Below are 19,409 nucleotides of genomic sequence, written 5' to 3' on the forward strand. Positions count from 1 at the left end.
GATGATTGAGAACGTTTTGGGACATCCAGTGGATAAAATAATACGCAGCCGTGAACAACCACAGAAATACTTATCCCTAGTGTATAGAGCTGTGCACTTGCAAAACTCTTTTGCATCTTTTATTCATTTCGTTTAGTTTCATGTCCCTGTGACAGAGGTGGGGCAGGGGTTAGATCCTGTGTGAGGAGATTCAGGCTGGGTTCTAATCTCCTTGAGGGCAGGATTCATGTTTTATTCATTGTTCTGTCCTCAGCTGTAGCTCAGTGACTTGCAAATGCTTATCTGGGGAGAGAATTGATTGAGTGAACAAAGCAGAGGAGAAGTGACTTGCCCAAGGTCATGCAAGTAGTAGGACCCAGGACCTGGTCTCCTTGTCCCTACTTCCCGCATTCTTCTGTTCACTACTCAGTATCCCTGAGGGGAGTAGGGCGGAGAGGTTCCCAGTGAGGACTTGGGACGCACACAGATCAGGGCTTAAGTCTTGGTTCTATCTTTCCTAGCCACCAGGCCTTGGCAAATTAATCTTTTTAAGCCCCAGTTTCCCCATCTGTAATGTGGACAGTCCAGGTACCTGCTTTTAGGGTTGTCAACACTAAGTGATTTAAGGCATGTAAAACTCTTGGCATGGTAACTAGCAAATAGTAAAGCACCCGTGAATGTTAGCTGTGATGATAATGATGACATAATAATGTGGAAATATTTCTGATGGAATTAATGTTATATGGGAGAAAACCCTATAAAATTATGAGCACTCAGATTAAAGTGGTATAAAATTAGGTGTGAGCATAGATAAAGGTTGGAGGAGAACAGGCAGAGATGGAGTTACAGCGGATACTACAGGAAACAAATAAGACTCACTGCCACAAATCTTTTTTTAATATTATATTTATTTTTTCTTTAGTTATAATTGCAAAAGAAATATGTGAAAAATCCTAATAATTCAGAAGTGTATTCTCTCCTTGGCTCCCCAACCAAAATTCTTCTGTGTAGAAGTGGCCAATGGTAACAGTGTGGTGTATGTCCTTCCAGGATATTTTGGATATTTTCTGTGCCTACATAAGCATACAAACCCAAATGGGACCATAAATTGCATTGTTGTTTTACAGCTTGCTTTTTTCATTTAACTGTATATCAACCTCTTTCCATGTCAGTATTTATAAAATCCGTCTCAAACGTTTTCGCAATAGGTAGGTAATACTTTTGTAATTCATTTTTTAATGGATAAATGCTAATTAATTTGGCCAGCCCCCTGTTGATGGACATTTAAAGTTGTTTCCAATTTTACTCTATTCTAAATAATGCTGACGATGAATTCTGATAGTGTTTAAACAGTTAAAGAAAAATCAAGTGAGAAAGAGTCAGAAACTGAGACCATGAAAGTTGCCCAGGAAGGCCCGCTGCTTCTCTCTTCTCCTTTCTTCTCCTCTCCTCCCTTCTTGGTGGAGCCTGAGAGGGCAAGGACACTGAGGGCTGGCATGCTTGGAGGAGGCCCTATCTCTGTCACCCTCAAAGAGTGGGGATGTCCCAGGGGAACCCCTTCTTTTACTCACCCACTATGGAGCTCACCTGTGAAATTTTCAAATTCTCTTTGGGTGCTGTAAGCTGCTGCCTGGGCCAGGCTGCTGTTTACCCTCTGAGTGTCCTTGGACAGGTTCTTTACCTTCTCTGGACCTCAGTTTGTCCATCTTTATGGTAGTGACAGCCTTACTGATGACAGCCATTGCTGCCACTTACTGCCTACTATATGGCAGACATGGTGCCAGAGTGAGCTTCACGTGCATTCTCTCATTTAATTCTCACTAAATGCCTTTGAGGTGTAGCAGGTATTATTCTCATTTTACATGCTCAAACTGGCTCTCAGAGAGGTTAAGTAACTTGCCCAAGGTCCCCAAGCCAGTGGAGCTGGGATTAAGACTCTGGTGGAAAGGCCATGTTCATAACTGCTGTTCCATGCTCCATGCTCCTTTTTACCAACCCCTGGTCAGTGAGGTCCAAGCAGAATAATGATTATAAAAGGATCCTTTAAATTGTAACGCACGCTGCGTGTGGGAGGAATTGATACTGCTGTTATTATTTCTACATCCAGAGCAACAGTAGCTTTGGTTACATGGCTGACAGCAAGTTGGAGGTCGTGGGATGTAGCAGGATTGAGGGGGAAGAGCATGGGACCATGAGCCAGCAGACTTGGGTCCTAGTCCTGGCTCTACTCAACTGACTAGCTATCTGACCTTAGCCAGCCAAGCCAGCCTGGGGTAAGCCCACCTATTCCATGTGGCCGTTATGTAGCTCAAATGAGACAAAGCCCAGAAGACAGGCAGCTCATTGCCCGGCTCTCAGAGGATGCTCCACTATAGGGAGGTCTCCGTCTGCGTCTGTAGTCATCAATGTGGTCCAAGCGGGAGGCATTTCTCCTTTTTGATGCCGTTGCTCTGCAGGTCTGGGCATGTCACGTGGTCCCCGGCCCACAACTGCACATCAGTCTGTGGCTCCGCGGTGGCACGTGAAACCTTTGGGCAAGAAGCCAGTGCTGATGGGTGGCAGCCTCTTTGCATTGCTTGGTTTTATTTAATGCGGTGCCATGGGTACTGCAAGCCTCTGACAAATTGCCGTCTCCCCACTGCTGCGTACAGACCTGAGCAGCAATAAGAATGACTGTGGGCCCAGCTCCCATTTTGACCCCTCTGCCTCCATCAGGGGCTGGCTGGGAGAGTGGCACAGGGCCCCAGAGGCAGCTGTCTCAGCCTGCCCCCCTCCTCCCTCATTGCAGGCAGGCGTTTCACTCACGTCCACCCAGAGATTGTCACTGAGGAAGTGAATGTTTTGTTCTGGGGAAATCCCAATGGGCAATAACATCATCTCCAGAGGGGAAGAATAAATCTTAATAGGCTCTTTCTCTCCCTGTTTTTTCTTTTAATTCTTTTCTTTTTCTTTTCTGACTCCAGAAGTAATACATGTTCATGGTAGACAAATTCTCAGAGAGAGAACCCCCTAAAAAGCCAAAAAAACCCCCACAAAACTCTATAATTCCCTCTCCAAGGGAATGCTATTGTTAACATTTCAGCCTTTAGACTTCATACTAAAGAGGGGAATATCTAATATTTTTTGAGCAATAAGTGTGGGTTTTGACATGTGTTAAGTGCTTTGTGGGCATGATCTGATTTAATTTTCACAGTAAACCTGTGAAGTAGGCAAGACTACCATCATGATTTTACAGATGAAGACACTGAGGCACAGAGAGCTTAAGGGGGTCTTGTTCAAGTTCTCCTGGTCTCCCATTTTATCCTTAACCACTAGACCATACTGCCTCTTCCTGATTTCTCCTTCCCTCCCTCTCTGATTCATATATCTATTTAGTTTCAGGAGGTGTATCAGTCAGATTCTGGCAGAAAACAGAATTCTACTCAGATGCTTCAGCTGAAGAGATATTAATAAAGGTGTGGACAGAGTTAAAGGAACCCACAAGGGGTACCCACAAACTAACAGTGACAGAAGCTGTTACCTCCCTTCCTCCTGAATGAGCAGAGGGAGGGAAGGGTGTTACCGGATTTCAGTGGTGGCTGGGCCCATGCACGGAGCTGTCAGCAGAGGGGCTCAGCCCCCACCAGAACCACAGGGAGGGAAACTGGGAAGATACACTCCAACCTCTCTCTCCATCCACCCTCTGACCTCCTGTTACTGCCTCCCATTGGCCAAACCTAACCAGAAGTCAGCAGACAAGTGAGCTCAAGAGACAGTCCAAGGGGTCAACCTCCATCTACATCTTTGAGCAGGGAGTGGATGTAAGGGTGCAAATGAAGACTGACAGTCCAGGGGCCTGGTTGTAGGGGGATGGGGGAGATGTGCCCTCTGACTTCCCCAAAAGAGAGAAGAGTTACCTTGGTAACTGTGATTTTTGAAAACATCATTCAGAACAAAGAATCTCACTGTCTGCCTGGTGTTCTCTTGGTGTTTTGGTGTCTCTCACAGCCTGTCCATTTCTCTCTCTCTCTCCTCTCCTCCCTATCATTAATTCCTACCTGGTTCAGATTTCCCAAGAATACCTGGGGAAAAGTTGTCAGTGTCCAAGATTTAGACAAGAGCCTTACTGGCTAAGAATTAATTGTTCATGACCATGAGCGCACGTGGCTGTATGTGCCCTCGTATTGTTGTACCGCTATGCATATGTGTGCAAAGACATGCTTTTGGTATACGTATCATAAACATCTGTAATATACTCTCCTTTGTAGTTAACGTGACTTTAACTTGTGTATTTCAAAGTCCTCTTGTTCTCTGTAACATCCGTTATCTACCTTGCTCTGAAGTGGGGGGACAGGGGCTCTCATCCCTGTTTCACAAATGAGGAAACTGAGGCTCAGAAAGGAGAAGTGACTTGCCAAGGCCCAGCAGAAAGGAAGTGGCAGAACTGAAACAAGAAACAGTGGTCCTGATTCTGAGTTAGCTCTTCCTAGTGTGTTTGCCTTTCAATCTTGGGAAATTTCTCCTCGGCCAACCTCACCCCTGGGAGAAATTAGTGCAGGACAGACCCCCGGAGGCTGCTGAAATGCCGTGTCCTGGAGTGGACTTTGGAGTCAGAGAGACTGGGCACAGCCTTATGACCTTGGGCAAATCTGTATGCCTCTTTGGGGCCTGTGCATCCTCATCAGTAAAATAAGGATGATAATATCAGGCATTTGGATGGAAAGTCAGGTGCTTAAGTTCCGATAAGTCATCAGGAGAGGCTGGCTGGCTGGTAGCCAGAAAGGCTCCCGAGGTGAATGCAGTCCAGGTCTCTGGTCCTCGGTTGAGTAGAATTAAAAATTGACTCCTTGGCGTTCCACCCACCCATCACCCATATGTTTGTCCATTTATCCATCTTCCCATCCATCTGACACCAGACCCTCTGGGTTTGGATTCTGGCACTGCCATTTACTAGCTGTGTGAGATTGGGCAAGTTAGTTAACTTCTCAGTGCTTCAGTTTCTTCTTTTGTGAAATGGAGATAATAGGAGTACCTATTATAGGTTATTATGAAGATTAAATGAGTTAATTGATATTAAGGGCTTAGATCAGTGCCTGGCAAATAGCAAACTCTATAAACGTTGGCTGTTGTTATTTATCAAGAGCTGTGCTAAGCCCTGGGGATAATGGCAAATGAGACAAAGTTTTGTCTTTATGGATTTTATATTCTAGAGGAGGAATAGAAACAAATAAGTAAATCAATAAATAAATGTTTTTCATTTGTGATAGTTATTGTGAAAGAAAAAAAAACCCAGCATGCTTGTTTAGTGGGTACAGAGTTTCTGTTTGAGGTGATGCAAAATTTTGGAAATAGTGGTGATTGTTGCACAACATTGTGAATATAGTTAATGCTCCTGAATTGTTACACTGAAAAATGATTAAAATGGAAAAAACAAAACAAAATAAAACAAAACCAAAAAACCCAGGATACTGTAACAAAAACATAACAAGAGGGACCCACTTTAGACAGTGGTAAAGGGGCACATAGATTGAGATCTGAAGGATGATGGCTGCCATGACAAGAGATAGGATGAGCCCACTGTCCACACAGAGGGACCATTAAGGGCAAAGCCTCAAGCTCAGGCAAGCCTGGTGTGGTTGAGGAGCAGAAAGGCAGTGTGACAGGCCCACAGCGTTGGTGGCAGTAGGGGATGAGCAGTGGTGGGAGCTGACACAGGGGCCATATGCAGGGATCTGTAGCTTTGATAAGGAGTTTGTGTTTTATTTTGACGGAAAGTCACTGGAGGTTTTAAAGGGGGCATCCAGTTGGAGTTTGTTTTTTTTTTTCCCTGAAGTCAGCTTGCCTGCTTTTTTTTTTTTTTAGGGAAAGACTCACCCTGAGCTAACATCTATTGCCAGTCTTCCCTTTTGTTTTTCCTTTCCCTCCCCAAAGCCCCAATGCATGCTATATATCCTAGTTGTAAGTCCTTCTAGTTCTTCTCTATGAGCTGCCATCGTAGCATGGCTACTGACAGATGGGTGGTGTAGTTTGGTGACGGGGAAATGAACCTGGGCCACCGAAGCAGTGAGAGTGCTGAACTTTAACCCCTAGGCCATTAGGGTTGGCTCCCAATTGGAGTTTTGAAAAGATCTCTGTGGCTGATCTGTGGAGAATAAACTCTGGGAGGGCCAAGTGGCCACAGGGGGTCCATGAAGGAGGCTGGGGTCGCCACGTGGGCATGAGTTGAGAGTGGCTAGACCTGGGCAGTGGCTGTGGGAATGGAGAAAAAGAACAAATCAAGTTACTGGATTCAGAGATGCTGATTCATGCTAACCCTGGTTGGAGGGCCTGATGTATAAACCAGTTGATTCATTTTTAATGAGTGGCACAACTGCAGGCCAAGTGGATATTGCCTTGCCTAGACTATGACACTCTCCCGGCAGGCCACCCAGATGGAAAGCCACAGCATGCGAAGGCTTCTTAGTGTCCCTGGAGGGCAAGCCAGGGGAGCCAGCAATGGTTGCAATGTTGAAAAGAACCAGATGCTGACAGTCAGCTGGGCTGGCCTCAGACCTGGCCAGGGAAGCATGTTGGGCCTCACCGGGCCTCTCCTCCAGACAGGGCTGGTGCGGGCACTGTCAGCATTTACTTCTCTGGCTGACCTTTCCCTTTTCTAATCCTGTGCATTCGGATTTTCATATGTTAGTGTCATCAGTCTGGCCTTGCTGGCCTCTGTCTCTTAGAACATCTCTTTCTCCATCCATTCTGGGCAGCACTTATGAACTGATTCTCAGACCACTCCCCACGGTGGTTTCCCAATCCTGCTTGTAATTATAGACCCACTCAGGCTTCTTTTATTGAGTGCATACCATACCAAATGCTTTCTCTAAGTTATTTTTCTGAATCTCCATCACCGCAATGAGAGGGAGGGAGGAGTAGCTCTGTTTTATAGATAAGGCAACTTGAGGCTCAGAGAAGTGAAGTCACTTGCCCAAGGTCACAGAGCGAGCTAGTGGTGAGCCAGGGTTTAAGTCTGGGTCTCCCTGAGTTAGGTCTGCCCCTGGCCCTGCTGCCCTGTGAGGGGTCCATGAAATGATGGTGTGTGAAGCCCCTGACCCCTGGGCCTGGCCCCCAGCAGTGCTCACTGATGAGAGTCTTGCCCTTTCCAGCAGAGTGACACTCTGACTCTTACGAGGCTGCCTGTATCACCTGTGGTGTCTTCGCTTCTCCCCAGCTCCACCCTGACCCTCCTGCAGGCTGTTGAGGGCTCACCCTCATAGGCTTCTCATTCCAGGGTGTCAGAATGTCAAGGCCTCCTGTCTGTCCTCTGCACAGCCCTACTTGTTCCCATGTCTGGGCGTTTGCCCACATGGTGACTCAGCCCAAACGCCCTCCCTGCCATCTCCTGTCTAGATTCTCACTTTTTCGAAAACCTAATTCCACCCCACCATCCCTCTACTCGCTAAGCCTTCTTTGGGAACTCCAAACCGTATTCCCAATCACCAGGTCCCCACACTCTTCTTGAGGCTGAAACGTACACTGGCAAATCTAAGTCATATGATGCCCGGTGTTTAACTGTTTCCTGGGTGAGCATCTTCCTCCCATGTTGCAGTGAGCTCTACAGGAACCAGCACATGCCCCCCCAGGTCCCCTACGGTGCCCGGCCAACCTGGCTGCCCAGCGGGCTCCCTCAGTCCATGCTGACCTGGACCTGGGCAGAACATTGTCCACGTGACTGTGTGTGACAGAAGCCCAGGCCAGGTTCTTGGCTTGCTTTCTGTGGCCCAGTGAGAGAACCAGGCCGTTATCCCTGGACTCGTGAAATAAAGAAGGATCTCAACATAGGTTTAAAAAATAATGTTATTTTTCTTCTCAATTCATAATTTTTTTTTTAAAGTTTAGACAGATTTTATTTATCTCTTTCTCATCCTGTCATACCAAGCCATGTGTGTTGGAAGAATTTATTTTTTAACTTCTAATTTTTTTTTACTCATTCAAGAAATCTCCAAGTATAGTAGAAAAATTGAAAACTACAGTTAAACAGAAAAATGCAAAATAATCTGTACGCCCGCCATCTGGTCATCCATGGTTAATACTTTGCTGAATTTCCTGTATCTGTGTGTGTGTCTTAATCAAAATAGGATCAGTCTGTACAAACTGCTTTTTCACTCAAATATTTTCCATGATTTTTTGTATCATCTTTTTTTACTCTCCAGAGTGGATGAACCATCATTTATCTAAGCAGCCTCTGGCCATGGGGTTCATTGGTGGTTCATGCTACATCCTTGGCTTCCAGCCTGGACCTGAGTGCTTTCTCCTTCTGAGAGATTCTGTTGAAGTTTGCTTGAGGCAGCAAAGTGCAGTGGAAAGAATAATGGCCTCAGAGCTAGGATCTGGGAGTCAGGAGGCTGGATGGGGAGGAGAGTGGGCGGAAGGGACCAGGGCAAACCTGTCTGAGGAAATGGCTGTCACTCAAGTCTCTTTTGTTCTCTGGGTTTCACCTGTGAAAGAAGAAGAGATTGAATCATCTCAAAAGACTTCAGCTCCTCTCATCTGGGTTCTGCTAGCACCAGGCGTTCACTGCCAGCAGGCTCTGCTGGAGACCCAGGCAGCGGAAGACTGTGATATTTATTTAAGATTGTTCTCTGGACTATTTCCAAGAAGACACAGGCCAGGGGAAGGTTCAGAGATTATGGACTGAAACCAGACTGAAGCCGAGGGGAGGAGTAGATGCGCTGGAGCCTCTAGGCTTCCTGGGCCCATAAGGGTCATGTGGATTCTGCTTCTCACAGCAGAAAACATACAGATTAGTCTGTGGATTCTTTTTTTTTTGAAACAAAATTAAGCAGGCATGTATTTTAAGGCTCCTTTCCTATAGGCCTTATCTAGCGTAATGGCCCATATCCTCCAGCGCAGGCTTAGAAGAGATCCAGAGCCAGGCAGACACATCTCAGTTTGACTCCACGAGGCTGTGAGCTCCCCCAGAGCAGCTCTTGTTGCTTTGTGTCCTAGCCCAGAGTCGGCATTTGGTGTCGTGTAAGCCACAGAGAGCCTTTATTTAACTATGGCTTTAAGTTAACCTGTAATGCTCAGGGTAATGACATGAGTGGCGAGCATTTCTGGGTGGGGATGAGGCAATGTGGACCAAGGCCTTCCCTTCCTCCTCATCTTACTTCTAAACAGCAGCATCAGTAACAGCAAACCCTCTCGTTTGTTCTATTAGCTCCAGCTTATAGAGTGTTCCACTCATTATCCACTCTGGAGACTGAGGATGCTTGTGACCTGTCCAGGGCCCTAAAGCTCTCGTGTGACCAAGTGGGGTGCTCAGGGCCCCTGACTTTTTGTCCAGTGCCCTTTGCTTTGGGCCGGGCTGATGCGCCCTGGAATGCAGGGAGAGAAACTGAAGAATAAAAAGGAAGTGTGAGTAAGGGCTTAGTGCATGTGCATAGCCCAAGTGGATCCAGGGTCTGTCTGTCAGTCTGCCCATCGGAGGCCTCCCAGGGTGGATGGGATTGGGGAGGGACCTGCCAGGTCTAATCTGGATCTTTCTCACTTAGTATGATGGATTTGGAGGAAGGCTCTAGACTCAGGGGTGAGCATTCTCACCCATTTCTCTGTTCCCTAGGTTTTAGCTCCAAACTTTCTTTTGAGGATCCACTGATTGGGGTCAGAAATGGGTGCTTTTGCTCTCTGAAAAAAACCCGACTGGTAGGTTAAAAAATATATATGTATATTTAAAATACAAGTAATTCCAAAGTGTATAAGGTAGAAAATGAAGTTCCCTCTCTTATCCCACCCCATGGAACGCTCCCATTTTCCTTTATCCACTTCTGAATTATTAACCCCTCTTAACAGTTTGGTGCGTATCCTTTCAGATCTTTTGCTACATGTGCACAAACCCAGATATGTATTCTTGAGGTTATTATTTTGTTTTTTAAATATAAAAATGGGACCGTGCCATTCTCTCTTCTTTTCTCTCTTTGCAGTCTGCTTATTCCAGCAGAATAGCTGGGCAATAGGTCCTTGATTCTCTGAAACCTCCTCATTTCCTGCTCCAAGGGGAAATGATAAGAATAGCCTATCCCAGACGTAATTTCTCTAAGTCTTTCGCTTTTCGGATGAGTCCTAGTGAGGTGAAATGACTGCCCCATTTGTGGCAGACCTGGGGCCTGAGCCCAGTTCTCCTGACTTTTACGTCATCAGGGCTATGCATTTTTTAAGAATGCCTTCCTGTCTTATACCTTAGGATTCATCCTGACAACATCCCTGTGAAGTCAGTGGGGCAGGACTTATTGAGACTTGGGGCATGAAGAGCCTTGCCCAAAGTCAGTGCTGGAAGGGCCTGGAGCCTGGGGCTCTTTTGCTTGAGTTCAATTTATCCAACGTTCATTGAGAGGCTACTGTGTGCCAGGTGGTATGGTTAAAGTGACAGCCTGGCTGAGGGCCTGCCTGGAGGTGGTCACTGATTGTCCCTTGTGCTCTTGGCAGAGTGGGGCTCCCTGGAGAGACTCTCATAGTCCCTAGGAAGGGCCTAATTCCAGACCTGGACCAAGAGATTGGACTCCTTGAGGAGTTACATGCACACAAGGGTGGGAAGGGGTCTGTGACTTTGGCTGCCACCACTTACCCCTCACTTCTCATGACTCTGTCCTCATCCCGACTTCCTTTGTCTCTCCCTCCCTCCCTCCTTCCTTCTCTCTGTGGCTCTTTGTCCATTTGTCTCCATCTGTCTCTCTCCGCGTGTGGTTCCTGTCCCCCTCACTCTGTTCTATCACACCATTGCTGCCCCCTCCCCTGTCACGTGCTCTCCTTCATGCCAATGCAGGCGTGCTGGTCACCATGACAACAGAGACAGGCCCCGATTCTGAGGTGAAGAAGGCTCAGGAGGAGGCTCCACAGCAGCCTGAGGCAGCCGCTGACGCGACCACCCCTGTGACCCCCGCAGGCCACGGCCACCCTGAGGCCAACTCCAATGAGAAGCATCTGCCCCAGCAGGACACACGGCCTGCTGAACAGGTGTGTGCCTGAGAGCATGGGCATCCCTCTTCCTGCCCAGCCAGTCCTCCAGGGCCGGTTCTTAGGAGGGAGGAAAGAAGGAAGCTGAGATTTGTCACTGACCCGGTACATGCCAAGCTCTGGGCTGGGGGCATTGTGTTCATTTTTATATTTAATTCTCCCAAACCTGAGAGGGTAACTGTTAATTTCACCATTTTACACTTGGAGAAACAGAGGTCCAGCAGGATGAAGTGAGTCACCCAAAGTCACAGTGCTATAAAGTGTCAAAAGTGGAAGTCAAATCTAGATCTAATGTCAAAAACCGGTGTTCTTTCAACCTTATTTTCCTACCCCCCCTGAGCCTGTCCATTCTTACTTAGCAAGCCCAGTGTGACCCCAGAGCAAAATTCATCACTCTGAGGAGAGAAGGGACTTGGGGAATCATCTAGCCATCAAGCTCACATGTCCCTTAATTCACAACAGGCCCACAGAGGGCAGGGACTTGGCCAAGGTCATTGAGGGTGTCAGCGGCAGAGTTAGGACTAGTGGGCAGGGCTCTGACCACTCTTCCCTCCATTAGATTAGTCCACAGTTCCCAGCCTCATGCTAAACTCAGTGACAGACCGAAAAGGAGGAGACGAGATGGATGCCCTGATAACTCATGCACTGTTCTAGGGAGACAGGACAGCTCTGGCCGCCAGGTTTGGTTTTGTGGGATGCTTCCACCTGCAGAGGCTTCCCATGGCAGCAGGAGCCTGTGGGGAAGCAGTAGACCCCTCAAATCAACCACCCCATTGCACACAGAAACTCTGGTTTTCCTCCTATACACACTCACCATAGACCCTGGTCACCATGGGGGTCTTGGAGGGCAGTGGCTCTCATTTTGGGGTCTGTCTTAGCTCCAGCTTCCTCCTTATTGCATCTTGTTTGGATGAAAGGCTATGGTTTCAAGCTCACTGACCAAACTCTTCCCTTGGTTGGCCCTACAGAGCCTAGACATGGAGGAGAAGGACTACGGTGAGGCCGACGGCCTGTCAGAGAGGACCACGCCCAGCAAGGCCCAGAAATCGCCCCAGAAGATTGCCAAGAAATACAAGAGTGCCATCTGCCGAGTCACTCTGCTCGATGCCTCTGAGTATGAGTGTGAGGTGGAGGTAGGGACCCAGCACCACATGCCCCCATCTTGGCCCACTGGCCTCAGAGAGGGTAGGCTTCTAAGTGCACTCAGCCCAGGCCAAGCTGGAGGGCATCCATTCTTCATAGAGTCCTGGACTGACCATAGCGTCTCAGAGAGGTGACCTGGCCAGCCCTCCTTTGTACAGATGGTGGCACTGAGGCCCGGAGAGGGCTGTTATGATTACAGATAGAATTAGACAAGGCACAGGGCTGGCGCCAGGAAAAGGTTTCTCAGGGTGGCTGTATCTTGGCAAGCAGCTACCACCTAAGGGCTGATCTGTAGTCTGGTAGGCCTAGGAACTGGGCTCTTTGATGTCACCCAGCAGACACTGATGTTTCACCCAGAATCATTTTTATGTATTTATTGGGTGGAGAGAGGCATCCTCACTTGTGAATCCCCCTGTCCAGGGTACCAGGACGAACTGGTCACTTGAGGATTTCATGGTAAGGAGGTTCCCCCATGCACAGCAAGGTGGCCCATTGGAAGGACTCTCTCACCCAGGCCATGTAGAAACCCTGTGGCATGGTCCTGACCCACTGTAGGTGGCAGGGCGGACACCTTGTCTCTGAGGTCAGCCCTCCTGGCCCCACATTTACCATCTCCTTTCCTATATAGGCTTGAACTCCCACCTTAATTCTGAACTCTCACTTGCTCGCTTAGAGGTTCTGCCCCAGTCCAGGCACCATTCCCAGCCCTCTCCACGTGTTTGGAAGAGTCCAGAGAGTGGCCTTACTGCTGAGCCTTACAAGACCCACCTCCCTTTCTCCCCTGTGCCCTGGTGTTAAGGGATGTGCCTTACTTCTGAGCCCTGGGAGGCTGGGTCCCTCTTCTGGCAGGGTTCTGTTTTTGTTTTCTTTTTTAAATGTTTATTTCTTCTATAGAAGAGTTTCAGGGTGAACACCTTACCTACTTCTGGGTAAAAGAGTACCTACTTTTTTCCTCTCCTACCCACACTGGCCCCAGGATGCTGTTTCAGCCTGCCCTAGAAGAGCCAAGAGGGTTTGGCTGAGGCCAGGTCCACTCTCTCCAAAGGACTGTTCCAGGTTCAGGAATCCCTTGGCTTCCCAAAGTTGTTCTCCGCAGTCAGGCCTGGTCCCATCCCTGGTGACCTCGCCAGACCTGCAGGGACCTGACCGTCTCTCTAGAGGCCCCTGCCTCTTTGAGTAGTGACTACTTCACAACTCCCCCTGCCCTGTGATCCTTTATTGGTGCTCATCTTCACACCTGTGGATTTAGGGTACCCAGCAGGTTCTGGGCTTTGTCATTCTGAATCCTCAGGCCCAGGTGGTGTTCAGAGAGGTACCACGGCTTGTTGTATGGGAGGTTGGGGTGGGGCGTGGTGATGGCTCTAATAGTGCTGCTTCCAGCCAAGGCTGACCTCACTTGCTGCCTGGGTGTGGTGAGGGCGCTCCAGGCTGGCTGTCCTGGATTTCACTCAGACTTAGTGTAAAGGATGGGGCCAGGAAGGAGAGTCATTCTGGGACCCTGCGTCCCAGGCCCTCCCCTTCTCCCCTGCCCACTTCCGTCATATTTCAGGTGGCTCTTCTCTTCCTCTCACACCCAAAGCTTAGACTTTTAGTTTTCTGCTCCTTGGGTTCAAAGTTAGCCTCCTTCTCTTAGTCGCCGTAAAGGAAGGAGAAATTAATCACTTCCCCACCCCTACTCTAACCCTCTCCCCACAAGCATGTCTAAGATCTGGGAGGACCCCACCAGGGCTTGGAAAAAGGTAGTCGATGAGCTGGGCATTAGTGTCGCCGGAGGATCCCTTAGGACTTGGAGAGCTGAGCCAGGTGGGTGGCAGGAGTGTTGACATCCTCTCCAGATGCTGGAAGTTCCTTAGGGGTTTTCAGGGTCTCCTGGTGGATCCTGGGGTGTCTCCCCACCCCACCCTGAGGTATGTCCCAGCCTCACACAGCTCTTCTCTCCTCTTCAGAAACATGGCCGGGGCCAGGTGCTATTTGACCTGGTCTGTGAGCACCTCAACCTCCTGGAGAAGGACTACTTTGGCCTGACCTTCTGTGATGCTGACAGCCAGAAGGTACCTGGGCTGGGGCGTGGGGCTGACAGGAAGGCCCCCTGTAGGGGAGACCTCTTTCCTTAGGCCCCTATAGTCCTGGCCACATCCCATGGCTTCTGTCAGTCCTCAGATCTTCATTAGGCACCTTCTGTTTGCACATCCCCAAGGTTCAGCCAGTGCTATCCGTTGTGAGTTCTCTGTCTCCACCCCTCTAACCCAAACCTTTCTTGGGGATCTGGAAATCACTCCCAAATGGGTGTCTGGAGAGCCATGGCCTTGCTTCCTGGGGGAACTGAGGCACTCACCCCAGCACCTCTTCCCCACCCTTAGGAGGCTCCTGGCTGAGTTTCCTCCTTCCTACCAGTCCCACCACAGCTGCATCATCTGTTCACTGTGCTGTCTCAGGGCAGTGCCAGCCCCAGGGCCCCAGGTCCCACGCCCTGTGGTGAATCGAAGCCTCATTCCCTCACCTCCCGGTCCTGAGGAAAAGGGCCCAGACGATTCAACCAGAGAAGGGTGTTCCCTGCCAGGAGCTGTCAAAGGGCCTTTCAGGCTGCTTCTCTCATAGCCCTATCCCGTCTTCTCCTCCATCTTCCCTCTAAAGAATTCTATCTTCTCTTGCAGAACTGGCTGGACCCCTCCAAGGAAATCAAGAAGCAGATTCGGAGTGAGTGGCCTGCCTTGATTGGAATATGGTGAAAGGGTGGGCGGGGCCTCCAGGCCACAAGGGCCCCAGTTGTGCTGCTCCCAACGACTTTGGGAAGTGCATTTAGACCCATGAGTTCATTTGCTGTGGCAGATCTTCAGAAAGGCAGAGCGGGAATGACTATTTAGCATTGCTTTACAGATGAGGAGCCCAAGGTTGGGACAAGAAAAATGTCTGTCTAGAGTCCCACAGCAGGTTAGCAGAGGAGTCAGAGATGCATTCAGGATGTCAGCCCTAGAAGGGACCTGCGGAGTCATCTAGGACAAGGGGACAGACTGATGGCCTGAAAATAGCCACCCTCCTGTCCAGGGCCGGTGCAGACTTCAGTGTTCAGTGACTCTTGGCTCAGCTCAGAATCCTTGTCCACACAGCACTCCAGAGGCCACTGCCAAGTGATAGGAGTTAACGTGTTGGGAAGGCTAGGCGAGTCTCTGATCTTGGCCATCTGCTGTATTTACTGGTGGGTGACTGAGGCCCAGAGAGAGGCAGTTATTTTCCCAGGTCACAGAGCAAGGTATTGGCTGAGCCAGGTCTTGAGCCCTGGCCTCCCAATGCCATCCTGCACTCTTTTCAAGGCCTGAAATGAAAACAGATGAGCAAGCCAACAACCTGTCTTTTCTGGCCCAGAAAGAAAAGACATGTTGAGAGGGGTGGGGCAGCCTTCAAATGGCAGAAGGGAGAGGTAGGTGGCCTCGGCCAGGGGGCTTGCAGTAGGTGGAAGCCTGGAATCTAGAGGCAGAGATGCCTCCACTGAGGGCTACTTCCCCTTGGCTGTGCTTAGGCTCCCTTGTCCCCAGGCTGGAAAGCTGTAGGGAGCCTGCTGCCATGACAGCAGGCAGCTGTGCCCAGGGATGCCAGCTGATTCTGCATGAGTGGGCTCAAGGATTTCTTCCTGTAGGCCTCCTGTAAGTTGGAGACAAAGAGGCAGGCGCTCAGACAGAGCACGCTCCTCTGGGGCTGACAGGGTCCTAGGCCTAGGCTTCAGGCTGTCCCCAGGTGTCCCAGCCCAGCTGGGAGGCCTGCCTCTCATGCCTGAAAAGAGTCAAAACACGTACAAGTGGCTGAGTATGCAGTGTTTGAGAAGGACCAGAAGCTTGGAAAAGAGAAGCAGCCAACAGAATCATCAGTCTTCAGCATCCCTCCCCAGGTCAGGGAGTCGGTCCCTCATCCCCACAGCCCCCGCAAAGAGAGAATTGCAGTTTACAATGGCAGAGTGAGGGCTCTGAGAAGTCCAAAGTTAAGAAACTTGTTTAGCATGGTACTTTCTAGATGTGTTTTCTTCCCTTCAACATCCTGTGCCATAGATTTTGGTATAGAGGAGGGAGTACGGGCTCTGGAGCCGGGTGGCGGCTGGCTCTGAACCCCAGCATTGCCACTTCCTGGCTGGGTGACCTTGGGCTGGCCACCTGACTGCCTGGGCCTCAGTGTCCTCATCTGCAAAATGGGGATGATTATAGGACTTGCTCTTGGGTTGTTGTGAGGTTTAATGAAGCAATGTTTGTAAAGTAATTAACGGTGTGCCCAGCATGCACCATTGGTTTCTTTCTTTCTACCTTCCTTCCCACTGCTAGTTCACAAGTCTCTTACCCTGGGCCTCAGTCTCCTCAGCTGTCAAGTGGGAATAATGTTCCAGACCCCCTGATTGGACCATCCTGAGATTTTAGATATGAGAAGACTTTTAAAAATTGCCCATAGGATGGTGCGTCTAGGCCACCCACTTGGGTGATAGGGCCTCTCTGATTTTTCCCCCATCTTCTCCTCTCAGGCAGCCCCTGGAATTTTGCCTTCACAGTCAAGTTCTACCCCCCTGACCCTGCTCAGCTGACCGAAGACATCACAAGGTGAGGACCATGGAGGGAGTGGGCAGGTGTACTGGCCATATGACTAGGAGTGAGGGCACCTGGTCCTGGGAGATGCAGGATGGTGTATGATGGCAGTTGCAAACTCAGATGCCTACTGAGGCTGGGCAGACGCCGTCAACAAAGGAAGCTGACTCAGTGCAAGAGAAAATGATACAAACACAGTGGCCAATGGCAGCTGACCCTTGACTTTAGAGGGGGAAATGTCACAGGAAGCAGTGGGGACCAATGTGAATTCAGAGGACAGACGCCATCTAAAACAGTTTTTGTATGTGTGTGTGTGTGGAAGATTAGCCCTGAGCTAGCTGCTGCCAATCCTCCTCCTGTCTCTGAGGAAGACTAGCCCTGAGCTAACATCCATGCCCATCTTCCTCTACTTTATACGTGGGATGCCTACCACAGCATGGCATGCCAAGTGGTGCCATGTCCGCACACAGGATCTGGGCCGGCAAACCCTGGGCTGCCAAAGCGGAATGTGTGCACTTAACCGCTGAGCCACCGGGCCAGCCCTAAAACAGTTATTGTTCAGCTTGGGCAATCACTGCCATGTGGGAATTGGGCCCGATTGTTGGAGTGAAGTTAGAGATTTGAGAGTAAAAACCACAGTTTTTAAATGTTGGCAACTAGTTCAAACTTTTTAGAAAAATGGTGTGGGTCATCTCTAAGAGGGACAGGCCAAACACATCTGAAGGCCGATGTGCTGGGTGGCCCGCCAGTTGTCGACTTTGGGGATAAGGAAGGAGTGGGTCACAGATGCCTTTGCACATGGGAATCTGGTCCTGCATGCTACTCTGTGCACACATCAGGCGTGGGGGGGTTGTCTAGTGAGGCATGTGATCCCCCATGGAGGCAAGCCCAGGCTGCGAGGGTGAACATGGATTGTATGTGCAGTCTCACTGTGCCTCAGGGCCAGTAGGTAATATGACTTGAAGATGGAAGAGGGTACAAAGCATCCTTCAGGATCAGAGCTTCTATGGGGCTCATCCTGTCTCTAAAACCAGAACAGGGAGAGACCCTTCTCCTTATTTAAACCCCTTCCAAAGAGAGAATCTTACTTCCTGAGATCCTGGGGCTGTGTCATCCATGTGCTGGGCCCTACGTGCCTACCAACAATAAGATGTGGGCTTGGAGTTATTCCTACAGCAGGAGAGGGGCAACCAAGCCAGCCTCTCCCTCCCACTGGGTCCCTCCTTAATGTCGGCTGCCTGTTTGCCAGGCAACAGGCCAAGGTCAAAATGCTGACTCTGGCCTTGGGAGATAAGACAGATGTCCCTGTAATAGATCAGGCCCGAGGCCTTGGCCTCATCAGCCCTGCTCTAAGCCCTGAGGTCGGCTTGGGGCCAAGATTCAGCAGCAGGGTCTGGACTCCATCCTCAAGATGGCTGAGAGCTTTAGACCAGCTCAACCCTCTCCCTCATCTTGCCTGCTGATGCCTCTCCTCTTTGTGCCCGTCTCTGGGCATTGGGCTTCTAGGGATACCAGGAGGGAATTAGCCCTGCCTAACGTGGATGACCCCAGGGATGGGGTGGTAGTAGCAGCTGATTTAGTCAAAAACATTTAGGCCCAAGTAAACTGGTCAAAATGACAAATTGATTGAAATGAAGTATTGGTCAGAGTGTTTTGCAGTGATTTCTGAGTTTTCAGACTTGAACAAAACGCCCACAAGCTCACGCTTGGTGCCTGTGATGTTTGAGCTGCTGCTGATTCTGAGCCTCTGCCTTGGCCCTGAGCACACACTGAGGCTGCGCATGCTTTTGTCCAGAGCTTCAGTTCAGACTGCAAAATAATGTCATGGAGCAGTAAAAATTATACTAAGTGAAAGCCACTTAAGAGGAAAAGAAATAGGCAATTGAAAAAAATGGTGAAACATAGCAAAATGGGCAGGGAGGCATTGCTGGCTGAGAAAGAACTGAAACATTTTTTTTAATACACAATAACTGAAAAAGCAATAAAAAATGGTTTAAAATGGTTCTAAAAATTATAAAATCATCCAAGTGTGCATAAGAGTTATAAAAAATCATGGCCCAGTGGTTGGAAATGTTTCTTTTAAACCAATTTGTTTTTAGACAATTCACTTAGAGCTGGAGGCAAGATGAAAAAAGTTTTGACGATACATTGGCCAACAGGTCCATCTGGGCTGTGGGGTATGGTGCAGAAGTTAAAATGAATGAGGTCAAGTTGCATGGGCTGACCTGGGAAGGGCTGTAAGGCACATAGCTGCGTGTGAAAGAGCAGCTGTAGCATCAGATGTAGCATTTGATAGCCCTGGCATGTTCAAAACACCCACGAATCAAAACCACAATGCGTTGCCATATGTCTGTGAAGGAAAAAGCTGTAAAACAGCACAGTGATAACAGGGGTTACCTCCAGGGGGAAGGGATTAGGACCAAGAATGGACATCAAGAGGCAATTTAGAGTCACCTCTGAAGTTTACGTTTTTTCCACAGTAAAAATAATTAAAAATATATGACATTAAAAAAAAATGGCCAAACCAGCAAAGCAGTGTTATTTAGCTTGAAAATGAGTTAGAAATTGGAAAATGCCCCCCAGTAGGAAAAATTTCTCAAACTTAGAAATGAACAGAAATGTTTCAAGTCATGTGAAATGGTGCAAAACCGTCTAAAGGACACACCCAAATTATTAACACACAGAATGCCAGTGTCTGGGACCATTCCTTTCCTACCGAACTGAGTGTTGGTCAGTTTGGTTCTGGTGGCT

The 19,409-nt window shown here is 49.0% G+C and overlaps 1 protein-coding gene across 49 annotated transcripts in view; it reads left to right on the forward strand.

Moving 5' to 3' along the window:
- EPB41L1 (erythrocyte membrane protein band 4.1 like 1) overlaps positions 1-19,409 on the forward strand; it is a 118,221-nt gene that overhangs the window by 55,173 nt on the left and 43,639 nt on the right. For all 49 annotated transcript variants that reach the window (XM_023626489.2, XM_070247620.1, XM_070247636.1 and 46 more), the window contains 5 exons: positions 10,763-10,953; positions 11,922-12,086; positions 14,043-14,147; positions 14,751-14,793; positions 16,598-16,673. In XM_023626489.2, coding sequence (XP_023482257.1) covers positions 10,777-10,953; positions 11,922-12,086; positions 14,043-14,147; positions 14,751-14,793; positions 16,598-16,673 — 566 coding nt within the window. In that variant the 5' untranslated portion in view covers positions 10,763-10,776. The remainder of the gene's footprint in view (positions 1-10,762; positions 10,954-11,921; positions 12,087-14,042; positions 14,148-14,750; positions 14,794-16,597; positions 16,674-19,409) is intronic.

This window comes from Equus caballus, chromosome 22 (genome assembly GCF_041296265.1).
Source record: "Equus caballus isolate H_3958 breed thoroughbred chromosome 22, TB-T2T, whole genome shotgun sequence".
Classification (NCBI taxonomy): domain Eukaryota; kingdom Metazoa; phylum Chordata; class Mammalia; order Perissodactyla; family Equidae; genus Equus; species Equus caballus.